At 50.4% G+C, this 27,889-nt stretch overlaps 1 protein-coding gene across 1 annotated transcript; it reads right to left on the reverse strand.

The window, feature by feature from the left end:
- Window positions 1-27,599, reverse strand: Gpi (glucose-6-phosphate isomerase). Its single transcript, XM_004659950.2, has 18 exons — window positions 27,392-27,599; window positions 26,509-26,599; window positions 26,157-26,225; window positions 24,717-24,836; window positions 19,009-19,092; window positions 18,777-18,923; window positions 16,276-16,347; window positions 15,538-15,582; window positions 14,452-14,505; window positions 8,820-8,880; window positions 8,237-8,280; window positions 8,000-8,152; window positions 5,714-5,843; window positions 5,480-5,556; window positions 954-1,082; window positions 656-731; window positions 507-573; window positions 1-415 (listed from the first exon to the last, which is right to left on the reverse strand). Exons 1-18 carry the CDS (start codon window positions 27,511-27,513, stop codon window positions 280-282), a joined length of 1,677 nt encoding a protein of 558 aa, XP_004660007.2. The 5' UTR covers window positions 27,514-27,599; the 3' UTR covers window positions 1-279.
- Between the last annotated feature and the right edge of the window lie 290 nt (window positions 27,600-27,889).

Raw genomic sequence — 27,889 nt, forward strand, 5'->3', positions numbered from 1 at the left:
TACGCCCACTCCCTCTTTGGGGATCTTTATTCTACTTGAGAGGTGAACCCTAAACAAAGAGCAGCGGTCAGCTGCACAGAAGTACTTCAGCCGACTCTAAGACAGGGAGCGTGGACATGTAGGGGTGCGTGCGGTTTCACACCAGCTTCCCCTAGAAGGACCTGTGGTCCAAGTCTGCAACCAGAGGGGTGCTCTGGGCAGGGAGGGTCAGGACCATGCAGTGCAGACTGGCAAGGAGGGACAGGAAGGACTGGTCACAACAGGGGGTTGCAGCTGAGTTTATTCCGTTTTGACATCCCGCTGCTGCTTGATGAAGTTGATCAGCCCATTGGTGGAAGAATCGTGAGAAGTCACTGGAGTGTTGTCCTCAAGTTCAGGCTCGATTTTCTTGGCCAGCTGCTTCCCTAGCTCCACCCTGCCAAGAAGGGGTGCAAAAGTGCAGTGATGATAGTGAAACCTTCCTGTCTACCCATAGGCACCCCCCACCCTCCACACCAGAGACTCACCCCCACTGGTCAAAACTGTTGATGTCCCAGATGATGCCCTGAACAAAGATCTTGTGCTCATACAGGGCTGCAGAGACAGGGGGAGTTCCTGTCAGCCTCCCCCAGCCACCCCGTCAGCCCAGGCTGCTTGCTGCCCCTGCACCACTCACCAATCAAGGCCCCGAGAATGAACGGTGTGAGCTTGGTGAACACAATAGAGTTGGTTGGGCGATTTCCTTCAAAAACCTTCAGAAACAAAGAAATGTCACCAGGTTAACCCTGATTCCCAAAGTTCTGGGAGAGTGAAGACACCCTTTTCCCAGAGGCTGAGATGTGCAGGTCTGGGTAGACAGACTAACCAATTGTAGGACAAAGCCAAGTACAGCATGAGTTCCAGCCCTGGCCTTTCAACTTCACCCCTAGGGCTCTGGCATGCCACCCTAAAGCTGGCCACAAGGACTTGCTGACCTTGTGTGGCAACAGTTTCTTCACGTCCTCTGAGCTCTTTCCTGCAGCTTGGAGCTCCTTCTGGGCCTCCTCTGGTAACTTCCCCTTCATCAGGGCCTCCGTCTGGGCTAAGAAGTTGGCCAGGAGGATCTGAGAAGAGACACAATCCAATTATACCGGGAAACACACCCATGTGGCAGGCAGAAGCAAGACTGCTTGGCACCTGTGTTGGGACTAGTCCCATCTGAGCCACTACTGTCTAGTGCTGCTGCAGTGAAGGGAGCCTAGTGGGTGCATGAAGACACAGAGGGATGGCAACTTTGCTAACTACCCTTTGTCTTCCCAGGCCTCATGCGCAGCAAACAAGCACACTGCTGAGCTACATCCCGGTGCTTCGTATGAAGGTGTGTGCACTTGTGTGTAGATGTGCATACCGCGCACATGCACACGGAGGCCAGAGGAGGTCCTCAGTTCTCCTCTTCTGTTTTGTTTCCTGACACAGGGTCTATCACTGAACCTGGAACTTGCTGTTACTCGTTTTCTCCGTTAGCCTGGCTGACCACCAAGCCCCAGTCTTCTCTAGTCTCCACCCCAACCCTCACCTAAGTGCTGGTGGTTACAGCATGTGTGGCTTTGATTGTCATTTTACAAGGTTGGTAGGGATGGAATTCAGGTCTTCATGCTTATACATCAAGCACTCTGACCTGAGTCATCTCGCCAGCCACCCCCCTTTCTTTAGGAAGGTTCTTATTAAGTTGCCCAGGCTGGCCCCAAATTAAAGAAAAAAAAATTTGCCAGGCATAGGGGTACATACTTTTAATCCCACCACTCAGGAGGCAGAGGTAGGATTGCTGAGTTCAAGGCCACCCTGAGACTATATACTGAATTCCAGGTCAGCCTGTGCTAGAGCAAGATCTTGTCTTGAAAAACAAACAAACAAGAAATTATTTGACTTTATGTGTATGTGTGAATGGGCACACCAAAGCCTCTTGATGCTGTAAATGAATGGCAGATATGTGTGCCATTCTTTTTTTCTTCTTCTTCTTTTTTCTTTTTCAAGGTAGTTTCTCACTTTAGCCCAGGCTGACCTGGAATTCACTATGTAGTCTCAGGGTGGCCTCAAAGTCATGGTGCTCCTCCTACCTCTGCTTCCCAAGTGCTGGGATTAAAGGCATGCACCACCATGCCCAGCCTTTTTCTTTTTTTAATATTTTTTATTCATTTATTTATTTTGAGATAAGAGAGAATGGGCATGCCAGGGCCTCCAGTCACTGCAAAGGAACTCTAGACAAATGTGCCACCTTGTGCATCTGGCTTACGTGGATACTGGGGAATTGAACCTAGATCCTTTGCCTTCACTAAGCCCTCTCTCTAGCCCCCCCCCCTTGTTTTTTAATGAGAGAGAACTGCCAGCAATGGCCTCCAATCACTGCAAACAAACTCCAGACAGGCGCACCACCTTGTGAGCATGTGTGACCTTGTGCACTGTGTCACCTTGTACACCTGGCTTATGTGGGATCTGGAGAGGCAAACATGTGTCCATAGGCTTTGCAGGCAAGTGCCTTAACTGCTAAGCCATTTCTCCAGCCCTTGTCTGACTTTTATGTGGGTGCTGAGGAACTGAATTCAAGCTGGCAGGCTTTGCAAGCATGTGCCTTTAACCACTGAGCCATCTCCCCAACCCCTGGCCCCAAAGTATTGATCCTGCTGTCTCAGCCACTCAGGTACCTGGGATTTCAGATATATACCTACCACCACACCTAAGGAATAGGCAGTGCTTTTCAAGGGTCCCATATGACTGTCAACATTTATCTTATAAGGCTTAACTGGGAGAGGCATCACCTTTTTTCTAGGTGCATCTCGGGTTATTCAAAGCAATACTGCATCCGACACAGCTGGGTGTGGTGACACATGCCTGCAAGATCCCAGTACTCAGGAAGCTCAGACAGAAGGATCCAGGCAATCCTGGGCTACACAGTAAGACCCTGTCTCAAACAGACCCATGAGTGAAAGTGTCAACAAAAATAAAAAAAAAGGGGGGGGAGGACTAGTGAAATGGCTCTGTGTGGTTACAAAGACACTTACTTGCTTGCAAAGCCTGCTGGCCTGGGGTCCACTCCCCCACATCCACATAAGTCAGATGCAAAGAAGTGGTGCAACAATTCACTGCAGTTGGGAAATGGAAACTAGATGTCCCTCAACTGATGAGTGGATAATGACAATGGAGTTCTACTCAGCAGTAAAGAAAAATGAAGTTATGAAAGTTTCAGGAAAATGGATGGATCTGGAAAGGATTATACTAAGTGAGGTAACCCAGGCCCAGAAAGCCAAGCGCCTATGTTCTCTCTCATATGTGGATCCTAGCTACAGATGACTGGACTTCTGTGTGAGTAGCAAGACAACTCAGTAGCAAAGGCCAGGAAGCTAGAAAAGAGACATTAAGGGAAGAGAAAGGAAGGGAGGGGGGGTACTTAATAGGGTGGTATTGTATATATGTAAGTAGAAGAATAGATTAATGGGGGTGAAAAGGCCTAAGTGAGGTCAGGGGAAGAGATTGAGTACAGGAAAGGTGGAGGGAGGGCTAATCAAAATCTAAGAGGATATAAATAAATCATATGGAAACCTACTTGTTTGGACAGTGGAACACTCAGTAGCCATAGATTGTTGCTACAAAATTTTCAGTGCCAGGGATGGGATACCTCCAGTGAGTTGTTGGCCAGGGAGGTCTCTGATGCCCCCAAAACATTATAGGCCATTGCTGAGGCCCTTGGTTTCCCACCAGGAATAGATGGCAAGACCCTATTGCTGAAGACTCCACATACTTGGGCTGCAAGGCCAATGAGAAATCCTGCTGGAATTGAGCTGATAACCTCCTCCATGTAGACCAGTAGACAGAAAGCTAGAAGAAACCATTCAGCAGGCAGTTCAATGGGACAGAGAGAAATCACCAGTGAAGATACTCAACAGAGGACACTGCAAAGCGTTATATTTGATCAGCCAGGCCAAATGAGCCAACCGGTACAACAGTGGCACGTCTGTCATGGTGGAAACCAACTGCCCCAATTAGGGACTGGAGGCCCGCTCCATGGGAGGGAATATAACCCTGATATTGAAAACCTAAAACAGGGGTAGTTATGAGCCCTAGGGGTGTAACATCTGCTGCTGTCTGGCTAAATATATATACTATATTTATCAAACTGCCGAGTAAGCACTTCACTTAATGTTCATAGCCTTATATTGATGCTATTCTCACTTTTGGTAGAAAATTTTCTCTTTTCAGATAGCAGTGACCTTGGGATGACTCAGAAGGCATCATGGTGCTGGAAAGAAGTGATAGGAGTGCTCAGTACTGCACTATCTCTATCACACCTTCCAAAGCTCAGGGTCCATTGTGGAAGAGGTGGTGGAAAGAATGTAAGAGCCAAAGGAAGGGTAGGACTCCTTACAACATGCTCCCACCCCCCCCCCAGCCCAACACAAAATGGTCTGGCTATCCATGACCTCACAGTGCCTGACACTACCTACACAAGACCATCATAACAACATCAAAATAAGACAGTCTGATTGAGAGGGGGAGGGAATATGATGGAGAATAGAGTTTCAAAGGGGAAAGTGGGGGGAGAGAGAGCATTACCATGGGATATTGTTGATAATCATGGAAGTTGTTAATAAATAATTTTGAAAAGAAAAATAAATAAATAAATAAAGCATGAAAAAAAAGTGGAGCAAGGGAATGGAGAGATGGCTTAGCAGTTAAGGAAGGCCCTTGCCTGGGAAGCCTACAGACCCAGGTTTGACTCCCCAGTACCCACATAAGCCAGCTGTACAAGATGGTGCCTGAGTCTGGAGTCTGTTTGCAGTGGCTAGAGGCCTTGGCATGCCCAGTGTCTCTTGCTCTCTCAAATAAATAAATAAATGTGAAATTTAAAAAAAGTAGTGTAACTGTCTGGTGTTCATATGCAGTTGTCAGAGACTGTTACACACAGATGTAATTAAATGAAAGACCAGGCGTAGGGATGTATCTCAGTTGGTAGAGTGCCTGGCTAGCATGCGTGAAGCTCTGGGTTCCATCTCTAGCACCTCATAAACGGTGCATGGTGGCACATGCCTGTAACCCCAGCAGCACCGAAGGAGGAGAATCAGAATGTCAGCCATCCTTCACTGCACAGAGACTGAATCCAGCTACGTGAGACTGTCTCAAAGACTGGCTCCCCCCCCCAAAAAAAAATCCTAAACTAATAAAAAAGAACTAGGACCTTGGCTATCCACAGGGAAATTGATTCTTCCAGAAACCTGAATGAGCAAGCACATCACCGGGGTCCCCAAAAGCGAATAGGTAGCCTGTAAACCTTCACCAGGCAGGTACCCAAGCAGGGGCTGCTGGATTTCTCACCTTGGAAACCGAGATGGTAAATGATGTTTTAAGCCACAAATCTGTGGCCATCTGCCAACAGCAGCAGAAATGACATAACTCGTGAGCAAAGCAAGGCTGCAAGAGGCCTAGGAGGATTGAGGAAGCATGAGGAAGGTCTGGATGGGGCTCTTACCTTGTGATGTAAACTGTTCCGTATGGGATGCTGGGTCTGAACAGGGATGAGGAAGTCACAGGGTATTATCTTGGTACCTGGGAAAGGCATTGTGGTCATCCATGCAGCCCTGACCTATGCAAGCTTCCCACAGCCTACAGGAAGGCACTGCCCTAACTGGGAATCCCTGCCGTCCCCTCCTCATCCCCCCCTGCACAAGCCCTGCCCAGAGACTGTTACACAGATGGGCCCTACCTTGGTGGATAAGCTGGTAAAATGCGTGCTGGCCATTTGTCCCTGGCTCCCCCCACACAATGGGGCCGGTCTGGTGGTCCACACGGGCTCCAGACTTGGTGATGGACTTCCCGTTGGACTCCATGTCACCCTGGAACAAGGACAGAAATTCAGCCTTCTATGCAGAGTTTGCTCCTCCATGTACTGCATCCAAGTTCTTCCTGATATGCCCCAGCCTCACAACAGAGACCTGCAAATGTATGTCCAGTCTCCTGAGCTAGGCTTAGACCAGCCTGCAGGAAGGCCCATGGCCCGGGTAAGGGGGTCTGAAGTAGGAGGAGGGCCTTCTCTACAAATAGTGCACATGATAAGTACGCACAAAGCCCAAGACAAGAAAGAAATCCTGGGCTGGGGAGATGGCTCAGTGGTTAAAGACACTTGCTTGCAAAGCCTGCTGGCCCAGGTTGCATTCCCCAGTATCCATATAAAGCCAGATGCACAAAGTGGTACATGCATCTGGAATTCACTCACAGGGGCCCTGGTGTGCCCAAATTTTCTTTGCTGGCAAATAAACAAAAGGGTATATAAAAAACAAATCCCTAGCATAAAACAAAACATTAAACTGAAAACAGAACTAAGCCAGGTCTGGTGGTGGACACCTGGGACCCAGCACTCAGGAGGCTGAGGTGAGAGTTTGAGGCTGGCCTGGGTGACCAAAAAAAAAAAAATATATATATATATACCCAAATTAGATCACACAATCTTTAGCCAGACATGGTGGTGCACAGCTTTAATCCCAGCACTTGGGTGGCATAGGTAGGAAGATCGCCATGAGTTCACGGCCACCCTGAGACAACATAGTGAATTACAGGTCAGTGTGGGATACAGCAAGACCCTACCACCAAAACAGAAGAAAAAAATATATATATATATCTTCAACTGATTTTTTTTTTTTTTTTTTTTTTGAGGTAGGGTTTCACTCTAGCCCTGGCTGACCTGGAATTCGCTGTCATCTCAGGCGGACCTTGAACTCACAGGGATCCTCCTACCTCTGCTGGGATTAAAGGTATGCACCACCACACCTGGCTCATGTGTCCTTTGAGTGCTTCCACCTTGGCTAGCAACCGGACCTTGGATCCCCACCTAGACTCAGTCATGCCACCCTCATCCATGTGGCTGGGACTGGGCAGCACTGATGCTCCTTCACAGGCAGTACCAACCCTCAGGTGAGGTGAAAGTTTGCTGAAGTTTACCCAGGGAGGCACAAGGCCTGCACTGCAGGGCAGGGACAGGTCTGCACGTAGTATAAGGGTTACAGAATCTGACAAGAAGGCCTGCTCTGTACAGGGTAAGAGTGTGTTGGCCCACGCGGGCAGCAGTGTGAGTCTGTCTCACACAACAGAAGCAGAGCAGCCATAGGAGTCCCAGCTCACTGGATCACACCCATGCAGGCAAATCAAGTGTATCTTTTTTTTCAAATATTGTATTTTTTTTAAATTTTTATTTATTTTGGGGGGGTGGTTCGAGGTAGGGTCCCACTCTAGCCCAGGCTGACCTGGAATTCACTAAGGAGTCTCAGGGTGGCCTCGAACTCATGGCAATCCTCCTACCTCTATCCTCCTACCTCTGCCTCCCGAGTGCTGGGATTAAAGGTGTGCGGCACCACGCCTGGCAATATTTTATTTATTTGAAAGAGAGAGAGGAAGAGGCAGAGAGAAAGAGAATGGGCACACCAGGGCCTCCAGCTACTATAAACGAACTCCAGACGCATGTGCCCCCTTATGCATTTGGCTTATGTGGGTCTTGGGGAATTGAACTGGGTTCCTTAGGTTTTGCAGGTAAACACCTTAACCACTAAGCCATTCCCCAGCCCCCTCAAGTGATATCTTAGGAGTCACACACTTGGGAGTAGATGGCCAGGGCACCATGTTAGCCAGTCATGCTTTTTAATTTATTTTCATCTTTTTTGGTTGCTCAAGGTAGGGTCTCACTCTAGCCCGGGCTGACCTGGAATTCACTATGGAGTCTCAGAATGGCCTCCCACTCATGGCGATCCTTTTCCTTTCTTTGCCTCCTGAGTGCTGGGGTTAAAGGCGTGTCCCACCACATCCGGCTAGTCATGTGCCCTTTTGCAGTGGTCACACACTCAGATCCAACAGGTCCAGGTTATTTTGTACCAGGAAACTGAGAGTGAGGATGGACCTTGGCCATTGCCAAGTGCAAGGGGACAAGAAGTTGCTTGAGGAGATGGAACCTCAGCCACTGGACCTCCCTAGCCCCACAGATACTGCCGTCCCCATGGCCCACCTGCTGGAAGTAGGCAGCAAAACGGTGCAGGTACTGGTCATAGGGCAACATGGCATGTGTCTCACACCCAAAGCAGTTGATGTACCAGATCCCCAACAGAGCCAGCAGGATGGGGGCATTCTTTTCCAGGGGTGTCTTCTGGAAGTGCTGGTCCTGAAATAAGAGGACAGGAGGGAGCTGAGCAGGTGTCAGAGGGGGGGGTGGCGGGGAGAGGAACTGGACCCACACAGCACTCACCATCCAGTGAGCCCCTGAGAGCAGCTGTTCAAAGTTGTCGAAACCTGCAACACAAAAGCAGGAGTAACAGAGCGAGCCAGGAGCCGGGCGTGGGGGCGCACGCCTTTAACCCCAGCCCTTGGGAGGCGGAGCTGGAGGATCACAGTGAGTTCAAGGCCAGCCTGAGACTACACAGTGCATTCCAGGTCAGCCTGGGCTAGCACAAGACCCTATTTTGCAAAACCAAAAAAGGAAGGGCAGGACCACAACCCACGAGCACAGCTTCTTCTGGAAGCAGGAAAGGCTGCACATGGAGCCAGAAGACAACGTGGTGACAAGTGAGGCCGGCAGAAAGCCTCTCACGAGAGATGGCCCTGAGTGCGAGGTTGAAGTGATCTATCTCTGCCTAGGATGGGACCATCGTTGGGAGGAGCCATGAGAAAGGCCCATCTGAGACCCAAAACCTGGGTCTTATCCCAGAACTAAAAATGTTTCCAGCCACAAGCAGGGAGGTCAGCAGCCTGAGGCGTTGGCAGGGACACAATCCCTACCTCAATACCCCAAGAAGGAAGGGACACTGCAAGTTTCAGAAACACATACTAACCCACATGCAGGGCGATGGAGAGCCCGATGGCTGACCACAGTGAGTAGCGTCCACCTACCCACTAGAAGAGAAGGAAAAAGTGTTGAAGGAGGAATGGCACAACTTACCCTCCCTCCCTCCTGCCACACACTAGTTCCTGGACGGCTGCTCTTCCACAGGTGAAGCTTGGTGGGCCTAGGCACAACATACCTCTGCCAAGCAAGACAGCAGGCCAGGGGCTGGCAACACTGGGCTGACCAGCAAGCCAGACCCCACTTGGGATTGACCAGAGCTACAGACTCAACCAGAGACATTACCATGGCTGGTCTTGTCTTCCTGGCAGACCTATGCCAGTCCTTTCCTCCTCAGTGACGGCTGAGCAGAGGCCTTATACGTGCTTCATCAATCTCGACGGCCCACAGACTCATACCCAGGCCAGCCCCTGCCTTCTCTGTTGAGACAGAGCCCATACCTGTACTTAATTTGTTTCCTCATTCACAGTTTCAAACCTGTGCCCAATACCAGGTTCTCAGAAAGCAGTAGACCAAGTGCTTTTACCTGTGCCTACCTGCTACCTCAGAAAGAGTGGACTCAGTGCCTCATAGATATGCCAGTTTCTGCCTCCACAGACATAGCCAGAACAAGTGTTCATACCCAATTCAAACTCACCAATTTGAACATGGAGCCAAAGCCTAATACCCCGTTTCCTCAGACAATGACAGATGCCGCCGGACTTTGACCTGTACCTTCCTTGTCTCCTCAGCTGCTGACAGACCCAGGGCCTCATACTTGTACCTACCTCGTCACCTCAAACACTCAGTAGAATTAGGACCTCATACCTGCACCTACCATGTCTCCTCACAAACTTGGCAGAACCAGGACCTCGTACCTGTACATGCCCTGTGTCCTGACACATTTGATAGAACCAGGACCTCATACCTGAACCTACCTAGTCTCCTCACACACTTGACAGGGCCAGAGCCTCATAAGTGCACCTACCCAGTCTCCGCACACACATGACAGAACCAGGGCCTTGTACCTGTACCTACCTTGTCTCCTCACAAACTTGGTAGAACCAGGACCTTGTACCTGTACCTACCCTGTCTCCGCACATATGACAGAACCAGGGCCTCGTATCCGGAACCTACATGTCTCCCCACACACTTGATAGAACCAGAGCCTCGTATCTGCACCTACCCTGTCTCCTCACAAACTTGGCAGAACCAGGCCTTACACCTGTACCTACCTGTCTCCTCTCACACTTGATAGAACCAGGGCCTCTTACCTGCCCCTACCTGTCTCCTCATCCACTTAATAGAACCAGGGTCTTTTTTATTTTTATTTTTTTTTGAGGTAGGGTCTCACTCTAGCCCAGGCTGACCTAGAATTCACTATGGAGTCTCAAGGTGGCCTTGAACTCAAAGTGAACCTCCTACCTCTGCCTCCCCAGGGCTAGGATTAAAGGCGTGTGCCACCACGCCGGGAAAAAATTTTTGTTTATTTTTTACTTGAGAACAACAGAAAGAGAGAGACAGATATATATATATATATATACACACATACATACATACATACACACACACACATATATATATATATATATATAAAATAGGGGTGCCAGGGATCCAGCCACTGCAGACATACTCCAGACGCGTGCATCCCCTTGTGCATCTGGCTAACATGGGTCCTGGGAATTGAGCCTTGAACAGGGGTCCATAGGCTTCGCAGGCAAGCACTTAACCACTAAGCCATCTCTCCAGCCCAAAACAAGGGTCTTGCACCTGTACCTACCCTGTCTCCTCACGCACTTGGTTGAACCAGGGCCTTGTACCTGCACCTACCCTGTCTCCTCAAACACAGGTAGAACCAGGGCCTCAATCTGTACCTACCGTTGCTTGACACACTTGATAGAGCCAGGGCTTTGTACCTGCACCTACCCTGTCTCCTCACAAATTTGGCAGAACCAGGGCCTCTTACCTGTACCTACCTGTCTCCTCACACACTTGATAGAATGAGAGCTTTGTACCTGTTCCTGACATGTCTCCTCAGGCACTTGATAGAACCAGAGGCTCATACCTGCACCTACCCTGTCTCCTCACACACTTGGTAGAACCAGGGCCTCAATCTGTACCTACCATCTCCTGACACACTTGACAGGGCCAGAGCCTCGTAAGTGCACCTACCCTGTCTCCTCACACACTTGACAGAACCAGGGCCTCGTACTTGTACCTACTGTTTCTTGACACACTTGATAGAACCATGGCCTCGTACCTGTACCTACACTGTCTCCTCACAAACTTGGCAGAACCAGGTTTTATACCTGTACCAACTTGTGTCCTCACACACTGGACAGAACCAATGCCATGTACCTGTACCTACCCTATCTCAACACACTCTTGGCAGAACCAGGACCTCTTACCTGTACCTACGCTGTCTCCTCACACACGTGATAGGACCAGGGCCTCGTACCTGCACCTACCCTGTCTCCTCACACACGTGATAGGACCAGGGCCTCGTACCTGCACCTACCCTGTCTCCTCACACACGTGATAGGACCAGGGCCTCGTACCTGCACCTACCCTGTCTCCTCACACACGTGATAGGACCAGGGCCTCGTACCTGACCTACCCTGTCTCCTCACAAACTTGACAGAACCAGGGCCTCGTACCTGTACATACCCTGTGTCCTGACACATTTGATAGAACCAGGACCTCATACCTGAACCTACCCAGTCTCCTCACACACTTGAGAGAACCAGGGCCTTGACCTGTACCTACCCTGTATCCTCACACACTTGATAGAACCAGGGCCTCGTACCAGCACCTACCCAGTCTCCTCACAAATTTGGCAGAACCAGGGCCTTTTACCTGTACCTACCTGTCTCCTCAGGCACTTGATAGAACCAGAGGCTCATACCTGCACCTACCCTGTCTCCTCACATACTTGACAGAACCAGGGCTTTGTACCTGTACCTACTGTTTCTTGACACACTTGATAGAACCAGGGCCTCGTACCTGTACCTACCCTGTGTCCTCACACACTTGACAGAAACAATGCCTCGTACCTGCACCTACCTTGTCTCCTCACACACTTGGCAGATGCAGGGCCTTATACCTGTACTGATCTGTCTCCTCACACACTTGACAGAACCATGGACTCGTACCTATACCTACCATGTCACCTCACACACTTGGTAGAACCAGGACCTCATATCTGTACCTACCGTCGCCTGACACACTTGATAGAGCCAGGGCTTTGTACTGCACCTACCCTGTCTCCTCACAAATTTGGCAGAACCAGGGCCTCTTACCTGTACCTACCTGTCTCCTCACACACTTGATAGAATGAGAGCTTTGTACCTGTTCCTGCCATGTCTCCTCAGGCACTTGATAGAACCAGGGCTTTGTACCTGTACCAACCTGTCTCCTCACACACTTGATAGAACCAGGGCCTCAATCTGTACCTACCATCTCCTGACACACTTGATAGGGCCAGAACCTCGTAAGTGCACCTACCCTGTCTCCTCACACACTTCACACAACCATGGCCTCGTACCTGTACCTACACTGTCTCCTCACAAACTTGGCAGAACCAGGTTTTATACCTGTACCAACTTGTGTCCTCACACACTGGACAGAACCAATGCCACATACCTGTACCTACCCTATCTCAACACACTCTTGGCAGAACCAGGACCTCTTACCTGTACCTATGCTGTCTCCTCAAACACTTGATAGAACCAGGGCCTCGTACCTACCTGCATGTACCCTGTCTCCTCACACACTTGATAGAACCAGAGCCTCGTACCTACCTGCATGTACCCTGTCTCCTCATACACTTGATAGAACCAGGGCCTTGTACCTACCTGCATGTACCCTGTCTCCTCACACACTTGATAGAACCAGGGCCTCATACCTACCTGCATGTACCCTGTCTCCTCACACACTTGATAGAACCAGGGCCTCATACCTACCTGCATGTACCCTGTCTCCTCACACACTTGATAGAACCAGGGCCTCATACCTACCTGCATGTACCCTGTCTCCTCATACACTTGATAGAACCAGGGCCTCGTACCTACCTGCTTGTACCTTGTCTCCTAATACACTTGATAGAACCAGGGCCTCGTACCTGCACCTACCCTGTGTCCGCACATACTTGACAGAACCAGGGCCTCGTACCTGCACCCACCCTGTCTCCTCACACACTTGACAGAACCAGGGCCTCGTACCTGCACCTACCCTGTCTCCTAACTCACTTGATAGAACCAGGGCTCCCAGCAGCCAGGAACTCACACAGCCCTGGCCATCACTTGCTCAGCTGCCAAATCCTTCTCCCCTTCTTTACCAGGCATGTAGTATCCCAAATCTGCACCAGAGGATGCAAAAAAATGATCTGCATTCCTCTTTTCAACCTCCCTAGTATGATAAGCAACCACTCATGGTCTAGAAAGGAGTTAACTCATTTTAACAGTGATGGCTTGGGTCACTGGGGCTGCATACTCCCCCCTATGTAGAAAAAGGCTTCTAGGCCAGGTGTGGTGGGTGTTGCATGCCTGTAATCCCAGCACTTGGGAAACTGAGACAGGAGGACCACAAGTTCAGTGACAGCCTGAACTACACAGTGAGTTACATGTTAGCCGGGGTTACATAAGAGAGCCTATCTCAAAACTTCTTCACAAGCCTGGCGTGGGGGCAGAGTGCTTGTCTAGCATGGGCAGACCCCCGGGCTCAATTATGCTAAGCACTGGAAAAAAACAAATCTAAAACAAAAAAGGAAAAGTTAAAAAAAGGCTTTTAGAACCTCCATAGAGGTTACATGAGTGGATGGCACCCACAAGAAACAGCCTCCAGCCCACGGGTCAGTTGGAAGATGCCCAAATGGGTGACACTCTCTTGGATGTGGCCCCCACCCCGTGTGTTAGAGGGCTGCACCTCTGCCCAGTCACACTCGCTACACTCAAAGCTGCAACAGCACACGGTGGCCCTGCACCTCTGGCCTTCGCGGCTTCCCACAGCACTGCCGCAGCTGCACGGAAGGCTCCTAGTCACGCCGGCGAGTCCCTGGGACTGTCTGTCACTGGGGGGCCTGCAGCTCTGGGCGAGGTGTGCTCTGTGTCTGTCACCGGGGGGCCTGCAGCCTGCAGCTCTGGGCGAGGTGTGCTCTGTGTCTGTCACGGGGGGGGGGGGGGGGGGGGGGGGGCTGCAGCTGCAGCTCTGGGCGAGGTGTGCTCTGTAGCTGCCCTGGCCCAGGCCATCCTGTCACCCTCCAGATGCTCCTTCTCTGCCTACCAGGTCCCACATCCTGCTCCACCCTGATGCCCCTTGGCCTTTACAGATTATAGCTGCAGCAGAAAGGTCATCCCTGAGAATAACTCACATCAGTCGAGAGAGAGTAAGGGTGGCTCTGGTTACCCCACAGTGGGGCTGCTGGCAGACACCAGGGGCGTGCCACCTAGCCTTACAAACTCAAAGCCCTCTGTCTGGCTGAGTTGTTGTTATCCTGAAACCCTCTCTTAGGGCCTCTCTCTGCCTTTCCTAAAGGCAGGCATACAGCAAGTGCTTAATAAATGCTGACCTGATTTCAAAGTCCCCTTCTCTGTAATTTAACAACCGTGACTCAGCAAAAGCACAAGAAGTGAGCCTGTACTTACATCCCAGAACTCGAACATGTTTTGAGGGTCAATTCCAAACTCCTTCACTTTGGCCTGCAAAGTGCAAAGGGAGAGAGAGGAGAGGAAACATCTGTTAACAGGACAAGGGCAGGAGGTGAGGAGTGGTGCTGAATGACCAGAGGGCCCCTCACCTCCCCCAGAATCATGTGGAGCAGCCTCGGAGTTCAGGGTGGTACCAGAATCTGGCGGCCAGGAGGTGCATCCCAGTCCAGTTCAACTGCAGCATACCAGGTGCCCTGTATCTACAGAACCTCCTGCCAAGGTGGCAACCCATCCACAGAGAGGGATATAAGGAAACATGCCCCAGAATATCTGAAGCTCAAGCATGGGCAGAGGCCACTCCACAGGCCAGGTGACACAGCCTGAGCTGCCCAGCCTGACTCCACTGAGAGTTTGTTCTTGGGCAGGCAGAGCCCCACAGGAGATGCAAAAGGTGCTGGGATCAGCGCCTTGAGACCACCAGCTAGTCCCACCTCTAAGCAGTGCTGGAGGTGGAGGGAGGGAGCGTGGTTAGGAGGCACTGGGTGGGGCTCCCAGCTCTGTCACAGACCTGCAAAACATACCTCACATGGCAGGACTCAGGTGTACAGGTGCTCACGGGAGCACCCCGCTCTGCCTGACTGAGATTTGAACCCCCTTCCTACCTCATGAACGCTCAAGGCCAGGCTGACGGCAGGTGACCTGGGCTCTAATCCCATCACCACCACATCCATTCACTGGGGCTTAATGTCTTTAAGTAAGAAATGGGACCCAACTGATGGCACGTTCCACATGGAGAGAGGCTGGTGGCAGGGTGCCAGAGGCTAGGAGAGGTCATGTGCATGGAATGTTCTAGGAATCAGGCTTGGGAGATGGGGTGGCATCACTGTAACCCCAACCCCAGCATGTCCCTCCTCAGGGCTGCAGTGCCTGGATGGAGAATGTTGAAAAGGCCAGGATGGCTGGTAGTGAGCCCTTGATGCCAGCGATCCAACCAGGGATACCACCACAGACCCGGGAATCAGCCTCCAATGGAGGCGGAGAGGCTGAGCCCTTGACGCGGTCTGGGCGTCACCATGCACTCACCGTGTTGGTAGACAGGGCAACAAAGTGCTTCGCGACTGCAGATGGCTACAAGAGACAGTGGCAAGTTACACAAAAGCTGTCAAGAGGACGATCCAAGGGTGGGGACCCTCCTATCCCTGGAGAAGGCAGGGCTCTAAGTGGGAGTGAGTGCTATCTCCTCCTTGGCTGGAGGCTGGTGGAGTAGCCCTTATAAGGTCAAGGAGGCAGGAGGAGTGGGGCATGGTGGAGCATGCCTGCAATCCTAGCACTGCCATGAGTTCAAGACCAGCCTGGGCTACATAGAAAAACCTTGTCTCAAACCAAACAACCCAACCAAAACAAAGGTAGGTTTCACAGGACAGCCTGCCCATCCCACTCCATGGCATAAAGGGCTCAAGAATGAAATGACTACTGTGTAGAATGGGTGTGACCAGTGACCAGGGCAGACATGATCCACAAGGGCCAAGAAACCTCAAGAGAGCCTTAGCCCCATCACAACAAAAGTGAAAAATAATGAAAAGAAGGAAGGAAAAGAAAATCCCTTAGCCAGTTAGCACAGGTTCTGTCACGCCTATTTCTGCCTGGGGCTGAGAAAGTCTGGGATGACCCATCGCAACAGGAAGCGGCAGGTGCCAGAAAAGCTGCCTCTCCTGCTTCCAACTTGAGGAGAAAGGGCCACTGAGGGAGGTAGGCAGGCTGCCCTTATTCCCAGCTGGCTACCACACAACCCACCAGCAGGAGGTCTTACTGCCCACTCACATTCTTGGCTGACTTGAGGAACCACTCCTTGGCCGTTTCTGCATTGGTGATGGTCTCCTGGGTGGTAAAGGTCTGTAACAGAGAACATTGGCTATAATCAGCCCCAATTCAAGGTGGTGGGAACCTCAGGTCCTGGCAGCAAAGGCCACCCTGGTGTCCATCTGGTACACTGGCAACATTTACTTCACGCATACACACCCACACATCCAGTCACTACAGCTGTGTGTGGGAGCAAAGCACTCGGTAATCCTGGAGCTTTTTACTATTGGCAGGAAGACTCTGGAAGATGCCTGAGCCCCAGCCCAATTCTGCAGGTCAAGGGTCAGGAATCTCCCAACTGAGGGGCTGAGCCTGCCTGGGGTTCTCTTCAGCCTAGCCCAGGCTTTATCTCAGCCCTTAGGTGGGTTCCTAATTCTGTACACATGAGAGGAAGTACATGGGGCAGCAATAACAGAAGTTATACATGGTCACGCCTCTGAGACCCAAAGACCAAACCACAAGCCCAGTGTGGTGCACACGTCCTATTCCTAGCACAAGCCCAGAGTGGTGCACACGTCTTATTCCTAGCACTTGGTGGGCTGAGGAATTAGGACTGCAAGTTCAAGGCCAGCCTGGACTATATAACGAGAATCTGTCTGGCAGTGACCTTGAGATGACTCAGAAAGTATGATGGTGCTGGAAAAAGTGACAGGAGTGCCCAGCACTACAATATCTCTATCACACCTTCCAAGGCTCAGGGTCCATTGTGGAAGAGGTGGCAGAAAGAATGTAAGAGCCAAAGGAAGGGTAGGACTCCTTACAACGTGCTCCCCCAGACACAAAATATCTATGACCTCATAGTGCCTGACACTACTTACACAAGACCATCGTAATAGGAGGAAAAGATCATGACATCGAAATAAAAGAGAGACTGATTGAGAGGGGGAGGGCATATGAGGAAGAGTGGAGTTTCAAAGGGGAAAGTGGGGCAAGGGAAGGAATTACCATGGGATATCATTTACAATCATGGCAGTTGTTAATAAAAAAAATTTAAATAAAAAATAAAGAGAATCTGGGCTGGAGAGATGGCTTAGCGGTTAAGCGCTTGCCTGTGAAGCCTAAGGACCCTGGTTCAAGGCTCAATTCTCCAGGACCCACGTTAGCTAGGTGCACAAGGGGGTGCACATGTCTGGAGTTTGCCTTATGCGCCCATTCTCTTTCTCTCTCTCACTCTTTCTGTCTCTGTCACTCTCAAATAAATAAAATGACAAAAAGAAAAAAATTAAAGAGAATCTGTCTCACAACTCTGGGGGAGGGAGACAGTGAATTAGGTAGAGAGTGAGGTAGATAGATAACAGATAAAGCTATAAGAAGCTGGGCATGGTGGCACACACTTTTAATCCCAGCAATTGGGAGGCAGAGGTAGGAGGATCATCAAGAGTTCAAAGCCACCCTGAGGCTATATAGTGGATTCCAGGTCAGCGTGGGCTAGAGCAAGACTCTACCTCGGAACAAGAAAAAGTAAAGTTCCAAAGCCATGCCTACTGACATACGTCTTTAATCCAAGCCACTCAGGATGCCCAGGCACAAAAATAGAGAGTTCAAGGCCTGTTTTAGCTAAAGAGTGAGTTTCGAGGCTGCCCTGACACTACATAGTGAAGTCCAGGTCAGTCTGGGTTAGAGTGAAACCTTACCTCAAAAAACAAAAAACAAAAAAACAAAAAACAACAAAAAAGAGTGAGTTTAAAGCTGGCCTGATTAACTTAGTGAGAACCTGTCTCACATTAAAGGGATGGGGATATAGCTCAATGGTAGCAAACTTGCCTATCATTAAGGCCCTGAGCTTGATCCTCCATACTGAAAAAGAGAAATAAAAAAATAAATAGTGGCTGGTATGATGGCACACACCTTTAACCCCAGCAGAGGTAGAAGGATCACCATGAGTTCAAGGCCACCCTAAGAATATATAGTGAATTCCAGGTTAGCCTAGGCTAAAATGAGACCTTATGTTGAAAAAGCAAAATAAATAAATAGGGCTAGAGAGATGGCTTAGCAGTTAAGGCACTTGCCTGCGAAGCCTAAGTACCCAAGTGCGTCTGGAGTTCATTTGCAGTAGCCAGTGGCCTTGGTGCCCCCATTCGCTCTCTCTCTCTCTCTCAACCAAATAGATTTTTAAAAACTAAAGTTTATATAGATGGATGGACAGACAGATAAGTGTCTGGAGATGAGCACAGTAGAACACCCGCCTCACACATGTGAAGCCCAAGGTTCAATCCTTACGATGACCAAGACGGAAAGAAAAAGTCCCAGGCTGAGCAGAGACCCTATAAAACAAGTTGGTGTGGCCTCATGACAAAGGTACAAATCAAGCAGCTTAGGCATTCACTAGGTAAGCTGTGCTTCCTGCCAAACACGGAGCAGTCTGAGGGGGCTGTACTGCCCTACTCCATCAAGCCCCATTCATTCAAACCAGTGCCCAGGGGCATCACCCATCCTCATCACTGCCTACCCCCGTGCCATACCTTGGAGGCAATGATAAACAGGGAAGACTCTGGGTTCAGACTGGCCAAGGTTTTGGAAATGTGAGTCCCATCAATGTTGGAGACAAACCAGACACGGGGACCTCCCACAGAGTATGGCTTGAGGGCTTCGGTCACCATGAGGGGTCCCTGAAAGGAAATGGGGAATCAGGGAGCAAGATTCCAGATCACAGCTCCCACCTCGCACCCTATCCCGGGGCAGAGCCCTCCTTACCAGGTCAGAGCCTCCGATGCCAATGTTGATGACGTCCGTGATGGACTTGCCCGTGTACCCCTTCCAGTCGCCACTCCGAACACGCTGGCACAGAGCAGGAAGATGCAATAAACCCAAATGCCCATGGATAAGGCACAGCTCAAAACCATGACTCTTTCTGCCTGAGTCCAACCTTCAGGGCCTCTCCCAGAGATCACAGAATTCCATGGTCACAAGCACCTGGCCTGTATTTCCTCACTGGTGAAGGGGGATCCCATCCCCACCTTACAGTAAGGTTGTCGGAACTTGCTCAGCAAGGATTAGCTCTCAGCAGAAACCAACATGCTATAGACTATGGGTGCAATACCAGCTCTCCTCACAGGTTTTGCCCAAGTACAAGCAGCCACTCCCATTTGGACGTCCAAATGTTTTGTTTGGGGTCAAAATCCAGGGACTTGAACATGCTACACAAGTGCTGTTTTGCCACTGAGGTAAATCCCCAACCCCTGTTTTGTTTTGAGACAGGGTCCTGCTACTAGCCCAAGCTAGCCTTGAACTTGCAATCTCCTCCTTCATCCTCCAAATGTTCAAATCACAGGTTTGTTATGATTCTTGCCTTCTTGTATTCACACCCCTGTGTCTAGTTTTCATCTGTGCTGAGTGGGGCTGATGTGTGTACCCAAAATGAATACTGTAAAAATGATGAGATGTAACTTGGAAGCTCAGCCACAAAGAACTTGCAGCCTCGACTTTGGTCTCAGATTACTCTCTGTAAAGGAATCCCTAAAGATTTTCAAACAGCCCTCGATTACTAAGCCCGTATAGCAAGGAACTGTGCCAGCACCACCTTGCCACCTGTCTAGAGAATCCTCCAGAATTCACAATACCTCTAGAGAACCACTGAGCAAGTCAACATCAAACCAAGACTAAGCAGGAAAATCCCTTCCCAATTCAGGGCCTCAGATACTGTACGAAGTCATAGATGTTTACCATTGTTGTAAGCCACACATTACGCTGGTTAAGTCACTAAAGCAAGGAAGCTGCAGTCATAATAAAATCCTAAAGGACTAGGCATGGCTCTCACTGCCCGCACTCTCAGCACCGGGGAGGCTGAGCTAGGACAGGAAGTCTACCATGAGCCTAGGATCAGACTGGGCTAGGGTTAGACCCTGCCCCCAACTTCTCCTCCCCCCAAAAAAACTTCAAAATGGGGCTGGAGGCCGGGCATGGTGGCACATGCCTTTAATCCCAGCACTTGGGAGGCAGAGGTAGGAGGATCGCTGTGAGTTCTAAGCCATCCTGAGACTCCATAGTGAATTCCAGGTCAGCCTGGGGTGGAGTGAGACCATACCTCGGAAAAAAAAAAAAAAATGGGGCTGGAGAGATGGCTTAGCAGTTAAGCGCTTGCCTGTGAAGCTTTAGGACCCCGGTTCGAGGCTCGATTCCCCAGAACCCATGTTAGCCAGATGCACAAGGGGGCGCACGCATCTGGAGTTCGTTTGCAGTGGCTAGAGACCCTGGCGCACTCATTCTCTCTCTCTCTCTCTGCCTTTCGTTCTGTTGCTCTCAAATAAATAAATAAAATAAAATAAACAAAAAAGAATTTAAAAAAAACTTCAAAATGTTGACAAAAAACTTTTCAGAGCGCTTGAGATGGCTTAGCAGTTAAGATGCTTGCCTGTGAAGCCTAAAGACCCAGGTTCGGTTCCCCAGTACCCACAAAAGACAGATGCACATGGTGGTGCACACATCTGGAGTTTGTTTACAGTGGCTGGAGGCATTGGTGTGCCCATTCTCCCTCTCTTCCTCACTGCCTCTTTGTGTCTCTCAAATAAATAAATAAATAAAAATTTTAAATTAAAAAAAAAACCTTTTCAGAGTAAAAGCCTAAAATTATTAGACAGTACTCAAGGAGGCTACTAGTATGGGCTTAAAGGAAAGACAGGACAGGAAGATATCACTGGAAACTAGGGGAGAAATAATCTTTGCAGACCAGGCATTGTGTACATTCATAATCCCACCTGTCAGGAAACAGAAACAGATCATGAATTCCAGGACAGCTTGGTTACTCTTAGCAAGACCCTCTCCTGAAGAAAAGAGGGGCCTGGGAAGATGGCTCAGCAGTTAAAGGTGCTTGCTTGTAAAGCCTCCCAGCCTCAGTTTGATTCCCCAGTACCTATGTAAAGCCAGATGCACAAAATGGTACGTGTTTCTGGAGTTCGTCTGCAGTGGCTAGGAGGTCCTAGCATGCTCATGCTGTCCCTCTCAAATACATTTTACAAAAAGAGGCCGAAGCCGGGCATGGTGACATATTCCTTTAACCCCAGCACTCAGGAAGCAGAGGTAGGAGGATCGCTGTGAGTTTGAGGTCACCCTGAGACTCCATAGTGAATTCCAGGTCAGCCTGGACTAGAGTGAGACCCTACCTCAAAAAACCAAAAAAAAAAAAAAGGTAAAGCCCAGGCTGGAGGGATGGCTTAGTGGCTAAAGCATTTGCCTGCAAAGCCAAAGAACCCAGGTTCAATTCCCCAAGGTCCATGTTAGCTAGATGCACAAGAGGATGCACGCGTCTAGAGTTCGTCTGCAGTGCCTGGAAACCCTGGCGTGCCCATTCTTTCTCCCTCTTTCTCTGTCAAATAAATAAAGTACTAAAAAAAAAAGAAAGCCGGGCGTGGTGGTGCACGCCTTTAATCCCAACACTCGGGAGGCAGAGGTAGGAGGATCTCCGAGAGTTCGAGGCCACCCTGAGACTACATAGTGAATTCCAGGTCAGCCTGAGCCAGAGTGAGACCCTACCTTGAAAAACCAAAATAAATAAATAAATAAATAAATAAATAAATAAATAAATAAATAAAAGAAAAGGGCTGGAGAGATGGCTTAGCGGTTAAGCGCTTGCCTATGAAGCCTAAGGACCGTGGTTCGAGGCTCGATTCCCCAGGACCCACATTAACCAGATGCACAAGGGGGTGCACGCATCTGGAGTTCATTTGCAGTGGATGGAGGCCCTAGCACTCCCATTTTCTCTTTCTCTGCTTCTTTCTCTCTCTGTCTGTCACTCTCAAATAAATAAATAAAAATAAACCAAAAAAAAAAAAAAAAGATAAAGCCCAACGTGTAGCTCTAAAACTTTGAAACCTGCCGGGTGTGGTGTTGTACACTTTTAACCCCAGCACTCCAGAGGCTGAGACAGGAGGATTGCTGCAAGTTTAAGGACAGCCTGAGGTAGAGTGAAACCTTACTTTGAAAAAAGAAAGAAAAAAAAAATTCTTTTCTTTTTTTTTTTTTTTTTGAGTTAGTCTCATATAGCTGAGGATGACCTTGACTCTCATGCCTCTGCCTTCCAAGTGTTGCGAGCACAGGCGTGTACCATCATATGCAGTTTACATGGTACTGAGAATGGGCCTCAGGGTCTGGCACATGCTGGGCAAGCATGGCCTGGAACTCTTAATCCTAATACCTTAGCCTGCAAGTGCTGAGATTACAGGCATGATTTACCATGCCTGGCTGCATGTCTTAAACTATAAATACCACATCAGTCTGAGTCAGGTACTCCAGCAGCCAGCTTTGAGGGAGGGCTGGCTGTCTGCAACAGCACCAGAATAAGATGACCAAGGCCACACTGTCCACCTGGCCTGCCCAAGCACAAAACGGTTGACCAAATAGGGCATGTGGCTCCAAAGGTGTGCCAGCTGCCACTCCCAGAAGATGGCTGGGAATGACTTGCCTCATACCCCTAAATCACATAGTCTGACCATTCAAGGGACATTTTAGAATCTTTATTTCCACCCGGATCCCCAGCCTTTCTCAGCCTGGCAGTCCACTCAGGAGGCTTTCCACGCCTTTAAAATGAGTATTACAATCACCTCCTGCTCTCAAAATGGCTCTTGGCCAAAGTAACCAGACTTTGACCAGATACACGTGGAGGCTGTCACTTTCAGGGATAAGCTGTGAGTGATCACAGCAGACCAGATGATCACTCAGAGCTTGCCTAACACACACACACACACACACACACACACCCTTATCATCTCCCTTGACCCTTCCAGAATCACCCCTGGGATAAACACTAAAGCCACAGTGGTTGATGTAAATAAATTTAACTTTTCTCTGAGCGACCCATACTCCACCCCACATGTACACACAGAAAATGTGGAGTGGTTACGTGCGTTGACATTGACCCAGATACAGCTCTTCCACATCTCTAAGGGTAAAGATGCTGCACAAGGGAGCTGGAGGGGCAGGAGCCACAGTTCAGTTGGTAGAGTACTTGCCTAGCATGCACAAAGCTTTGGGTACTATCCCCAGGACTGCATAAACTGAGGAGTCACACACCTGTAATCCCAGCATTTGGGAGGTGGAGGTCTGAAGAACAGGAGTTCAAGGTCTCCTGGGCTACAATAGTGAGTGTGAGGCCAGTCTGAGCTACATAAATCAAGATCCTGTCTCAAAAAAAAAAAAAAAAAACAACAACCAGAAAAGCTACAAAAATGTAGAAAATAAGTTTATGTGCAAATGTGTTTCAAGGGGAAGACCTAGATGTACACTTATACACTCACATACTCATTTATATATATGCTACTCACAGGTACCTTTAAGAAGTTCATAAATAAAGGCTGCCTCTGTAGAGCTGGTTGGGAGTGGAAAGAACTTTTTTTTAAATGCAGGTACACTGACCTAGTCTCTGTGTGGCCTCGAACTCACAGAAACCCTCCTACCTCTGCCTCCTGAGTAGTGGGATTAAAGGCATTTGCCACCACACCTGGCTTTTTTTGTATGTTTTTTTGCAGTAGAGTCTCACTGTACCCAGGCTGACCTGGAATTCACTATTTAATCTTAGGCTGGCCTCAAACTCACAGTGATCCTCCTACCTCAGCCTCTCAAGTGCTACGATTGAAGTCATGTGCCATCATGCCTGACTAAATATTTTTATTTATTTGTAAGCAGAGAGAATGAATGAGAATGGGTATACCAGGGCCTCAAGCCACTACAAACCAACTCCACTTTGTGCATCTGGCTTATGTGGGTACTGAGGAATTGAACTGGAGTCATTAGGTTTTGCAGACAAGTACTTTAACCACTAAGCAATCTCTCTGGCCCCAAAACTTTATTTTGTTTGTTTGTTTTGTTTTTTTGAGGTGGGGTCTTACTCTAGCCTAGGCTGACCTGGAATTCACTATGTAGTCTCAGGGTGGCCTTGAACTCTTGGCAACCCTCCTACCTCTGTCTCCCAAGTGCTGGGATTAAAGGTGTACGCCACCATGCCTGGCTCCCAAAACGTTTTTTTAAAAGCATGGTCTCTCTAGCCCAGGCTGGCCTTGAACTAATGGCCATCCTCCTGCCACATGCTGGAATTAAAGATGTGTGCCACCATATCCTGCTTTCAAAGAACTTAGGACATTTCTTTTGATTCTAAATGAAGCAATTAGGGCATATGACCAAAAGGTTAAAAAATCAAGTCTCCTTCCTTCACTGTCCCATCTCACAGGGGCCTCAGTTTCATTTCAGGTTACTACCGCTGGATGAACTGTCTAGATATCCATAATTCAGGAAAAGAGGCTGACCATACTGGTACAGTAGGCTCCCTCTGAGCAGGGCCAGAGGAAATTCGAGTCTCATTACAGATCTCAGGGATAACACAAAAGTCAATGGTGGAGCCAGTAATAAAGCCTCCCAGATTCCTTAAAGCACACACTGTGACCACAGGCAAGCCTGAACCACCACTTGCTTACCTGGCAGAAAGACTTCATCTTGTCCAGAACCCTGTTGACCTCCGGCATCACATCCTTGCCATCCACCAGGATGGGTGTGTTTGACCGGTTCCGAAGGGCTACGTGCAGCACTGCTCGGTCCTGGGTTGAGGGACAGGGCAGGAAGAAGCCCTTGTTCAGTACACAGCGCTACACCCCAGTCAGCTCAGCACTACACTGTGCAAGCAGGCTGGGAGGCAGCCATCCAGAACCACAATCTTGTACAGAGAGCCTACTGTGTGCTTCGGGAAATAGGAGCGACACTTGGGCAGTGCCATCCCCATGTCCTGAAGACTGGCAAGAGGTGGGCAGAGTGGGACTTGGAAAGCCTGGAACAGCCCTTGAGGGCCTAAGAAACTCAGGGCATGAACAGCTTGAGGCAGGAGAAGCAGAGTCAGCAAAGGTGGACAGGTTACAACACAGGTCAGAGACACGCAATAAACAAATGCCTCCAGCAGACCAGCGTTCACAAGCTTCATGTAACCTCATCCTCCTGACACCTTCAGGCACCTTCTGAAAATGTCCTAAAGCTTCTGGAGCAAGGCAGGCAACCAAAGATTCCTTCTCCAAGCAGCATCACTTCCAAATGTCCAAAACCAGACCAGACCCAAAGCCGTAACAGGTGCCAAGCACGAGTGTAAAATGGCCACCCAGCCAATGCCAGCCAGCAGCAGTGTGGAGAGACGCAGGTGCAAACGCTTCAGGTGGGCAGAAAGGGGTTCCCAACTATGGGCTTTCTGTGAGCTCACCCCAACTCCTCAGCTAGTTCCATAGGCAAATGCACCCCTGAAGGAAGCCCTCCTTGTGTGCAGCCTCCTTCACACGAGCCCAGAGGTGCAAAATCAGTTGCACTTGACTACTGGCTCTTGTCTCTTAAGCACGGCTTGATCTCTAAGCCCCAGACTCTTCACAAGCAAGAAGACAGTCAGTGTGGGAAAGGAGGTGACTGATTACGCCTTCAGGCTTCTATGGCAAGCCAGGAAGAGGATTCCCCAAGTCCTGACTTTCCACTACTTCTTACTGACTCCTACTGCATACTGATGAGGAGGCTGGAGGGTTTTCTGAGAGATTCTTCACGTCACTAGTAAAACTTGCTGGAAGGACACAGCAGAGGTACGTTCTCCTAAGAAAATGTCTAAGCAAGTCTTGAGCAAATCTCTCTCTCTTCAGGCCCCTCCCTGAGCAGACACTGGAAGCCATTCTAATTTGCTCATCAAACCCAGCCTGCCAGTCTTGGAGAAGACACGCCCCAAAGCCCAGATCAACCCCCACCCCCACCTCCAAACTGCTTTCATTAAAAACAAAACCATTGCCTAAGAGAAGGGTGAAGACACACCGTGATACTAACAGTCAGATGAACCCCAAAGGGAAGGAAGAGGCCTCAGGGCTATGTGCAACTTGACATCCACCAGATATGCTCACCTCTGTGAAGTTGATCTTCTCGCCCTTGAACATGCGCTCGCGGGCAGCCTCCACACCCCTGGACTTAGCCTAGGAAGAGAAGACACTGAGGCCTGACATCCACTCGGGCCACCACAAGTCCAAGCCCCCAAAATAAAGTCGGGTGCTGTCCCCCCACAGGGCTGACAGATGTTCACAGCCTGTGTCCCTCTCCTGCTATCTGGGAAGGTCTGTTCAAAAGTCAGGTACTGGAAGGCCTCTGGGATACAGCCCCTAATCTGAACCAAGAGGTCCATTTGCTCAAGGACTGGGAACCCAACTCACCCGCCACACCAGGGGGTCACAGGTCAAGGCTCCCCAATCAGAACATTACCAGGTCCACCAGCATCTGCATCACCTCCTTCGTCACAAGGTTCTTGGAGTAATCCAGCAGAATATGACCATGGTTGGTGTTGAGGTTCAAGCTGCAAAAACATGCAGAAGCTGCTGGCCACACCCCAGGACTTCCCAGCCAGTCCCCTGACCAGTGCCACACCCAAAAAGGGCTCCTGCTCAGCACAGAGGCAATGACTGTCGCTTCACTGCCCAGGCTGACCTGTGGCAGTTTTAGTGGAAGAAGCCATGCTCCTCTAACAGAGATGTAGATAGACTTTGGGCCTGGACAGAAAAGGGCGCAGTTAACCTCTGCAGCGCCCAGGAATGACCCCTCCTTTCCAGAGCTTCCCCCCCTGCCTCGACTAACTGAGGCACCCATCCAAAGGTGAAGGCTGGTCATTGGGGCCTGCCAGTGAGGTGCCACAGGTGGCCATCCTACGGGCTCCCGTCCTCCAGCATCAATAGGGCACGCAGCTGGTGCATGCCCCGTGCAAGAATTCGTCCCACAGTCCTTCCAGCATTTCCTTCACCGACCGATCTCTGGCCTTGGCCTCTTTCCAGACTTCAACCCGTGCTCCCTGTAGATCTGCTCAGCGAGCCCACCCTGCTCGAGCCGCCAGACCATCGGTCCCAAGGCCAACGAGGGCCAGGGGCTCGGGGGAGAGAGGAGCATCCCTCCCCAGCCCGCTGCGCAAGCGGTCCGCAGTCCCTGCTCAAATGGCTGGGCGTGGGGGCGGAGGCCCGGCGAGCAGCCCGAGGAAGGCCGGGCCCGGGGTCCGCAGCAGCCCCGGGCCCACAGCACGCCGGCCCAAGGAGGCATCAAGGACAAAGTGCGGCCCCGACGCGGGGCCCCGGGAGCCCCTCCGCCGCCCCGCGCGCACCTGAAGTGTTGGAAGCGCTCCGGGTCCGACTCGAAAAGGTGGCGCAGGTTGAGTTCGGAGCTGTGCTCGCGGTGCCATTGCTGCAGCTTCTGGAACTGCGGGTTCTGGGTGAGCGCGGCCATAGCGGGACCGGCGAGGGACACGGACCTGGACGAGCGCGGAAGAGGAAGGAGGGAGAGGGAGGGAAGGAGGGGCGAGCGCGGCGAGCTCAGCCCGGGGGCGCGCAACCGCCTTTATGGCGCAGGCGCCGGCCACGCCCACCAGCCAGGCCACGCCCCCGCATCGGCAGGCCACGCCCTTGTCCCGCCCCGCCCCGCCCCGCGCCCGGGCCCTCCGCGCCCGCTGCGCGACCTTGCTGGAGGCTTGGGGCCTCTGCTGGCCTCTAGCATCTGCCACTAGGCGGCCAGGGCCGCTGTCCCTTGGCTGCCCTCTGCCTCGAAGTGACCGAGAGGCAGAGGTGGAGCTTCCCGTGCCCCATCTGATCCATTCATACACTCA

This window comes from Jaculus jaculus, chromosome 7 (assembly GCF_020740685.1).
Source record: "Jaculus jaculus isolate mJacJac1 chromosome 7, mJacJac1.mat.Y.cur, whole genome shotgun sequence".
Lineage (NCBI taxonomy): Eukaryota > Metazoa > Chordata > Mammalia > Rodentia > Dipodidae > Jaculus > Jaculus jaculus.

Excerpts from the sequence above, each read along its gene's own strand:
- Gpi (XM_004659950.2), bottom strand. The coding sequence starts at position 27,513 with ATGGCCGCGCTCACCCAGAACCCGCAGTTCCAGAAGCTGCAGCAATGG. Across the intron at positions 574-655 it reads CATTCTCGGGGCCTTGATTG|CCCTGTATGAGCACAAGATC; the intron begins GTGAGTGGTGCA and ends CTGTCTCTGCAG. Across the intron at positions 416-506 it reads AACAGTTTTGACCAGTGGGG|GGTGGAGCTAGGGAAGCAGC; the intron begins GTGAGTCTCTGG and ends CCTTCTTGGCAG.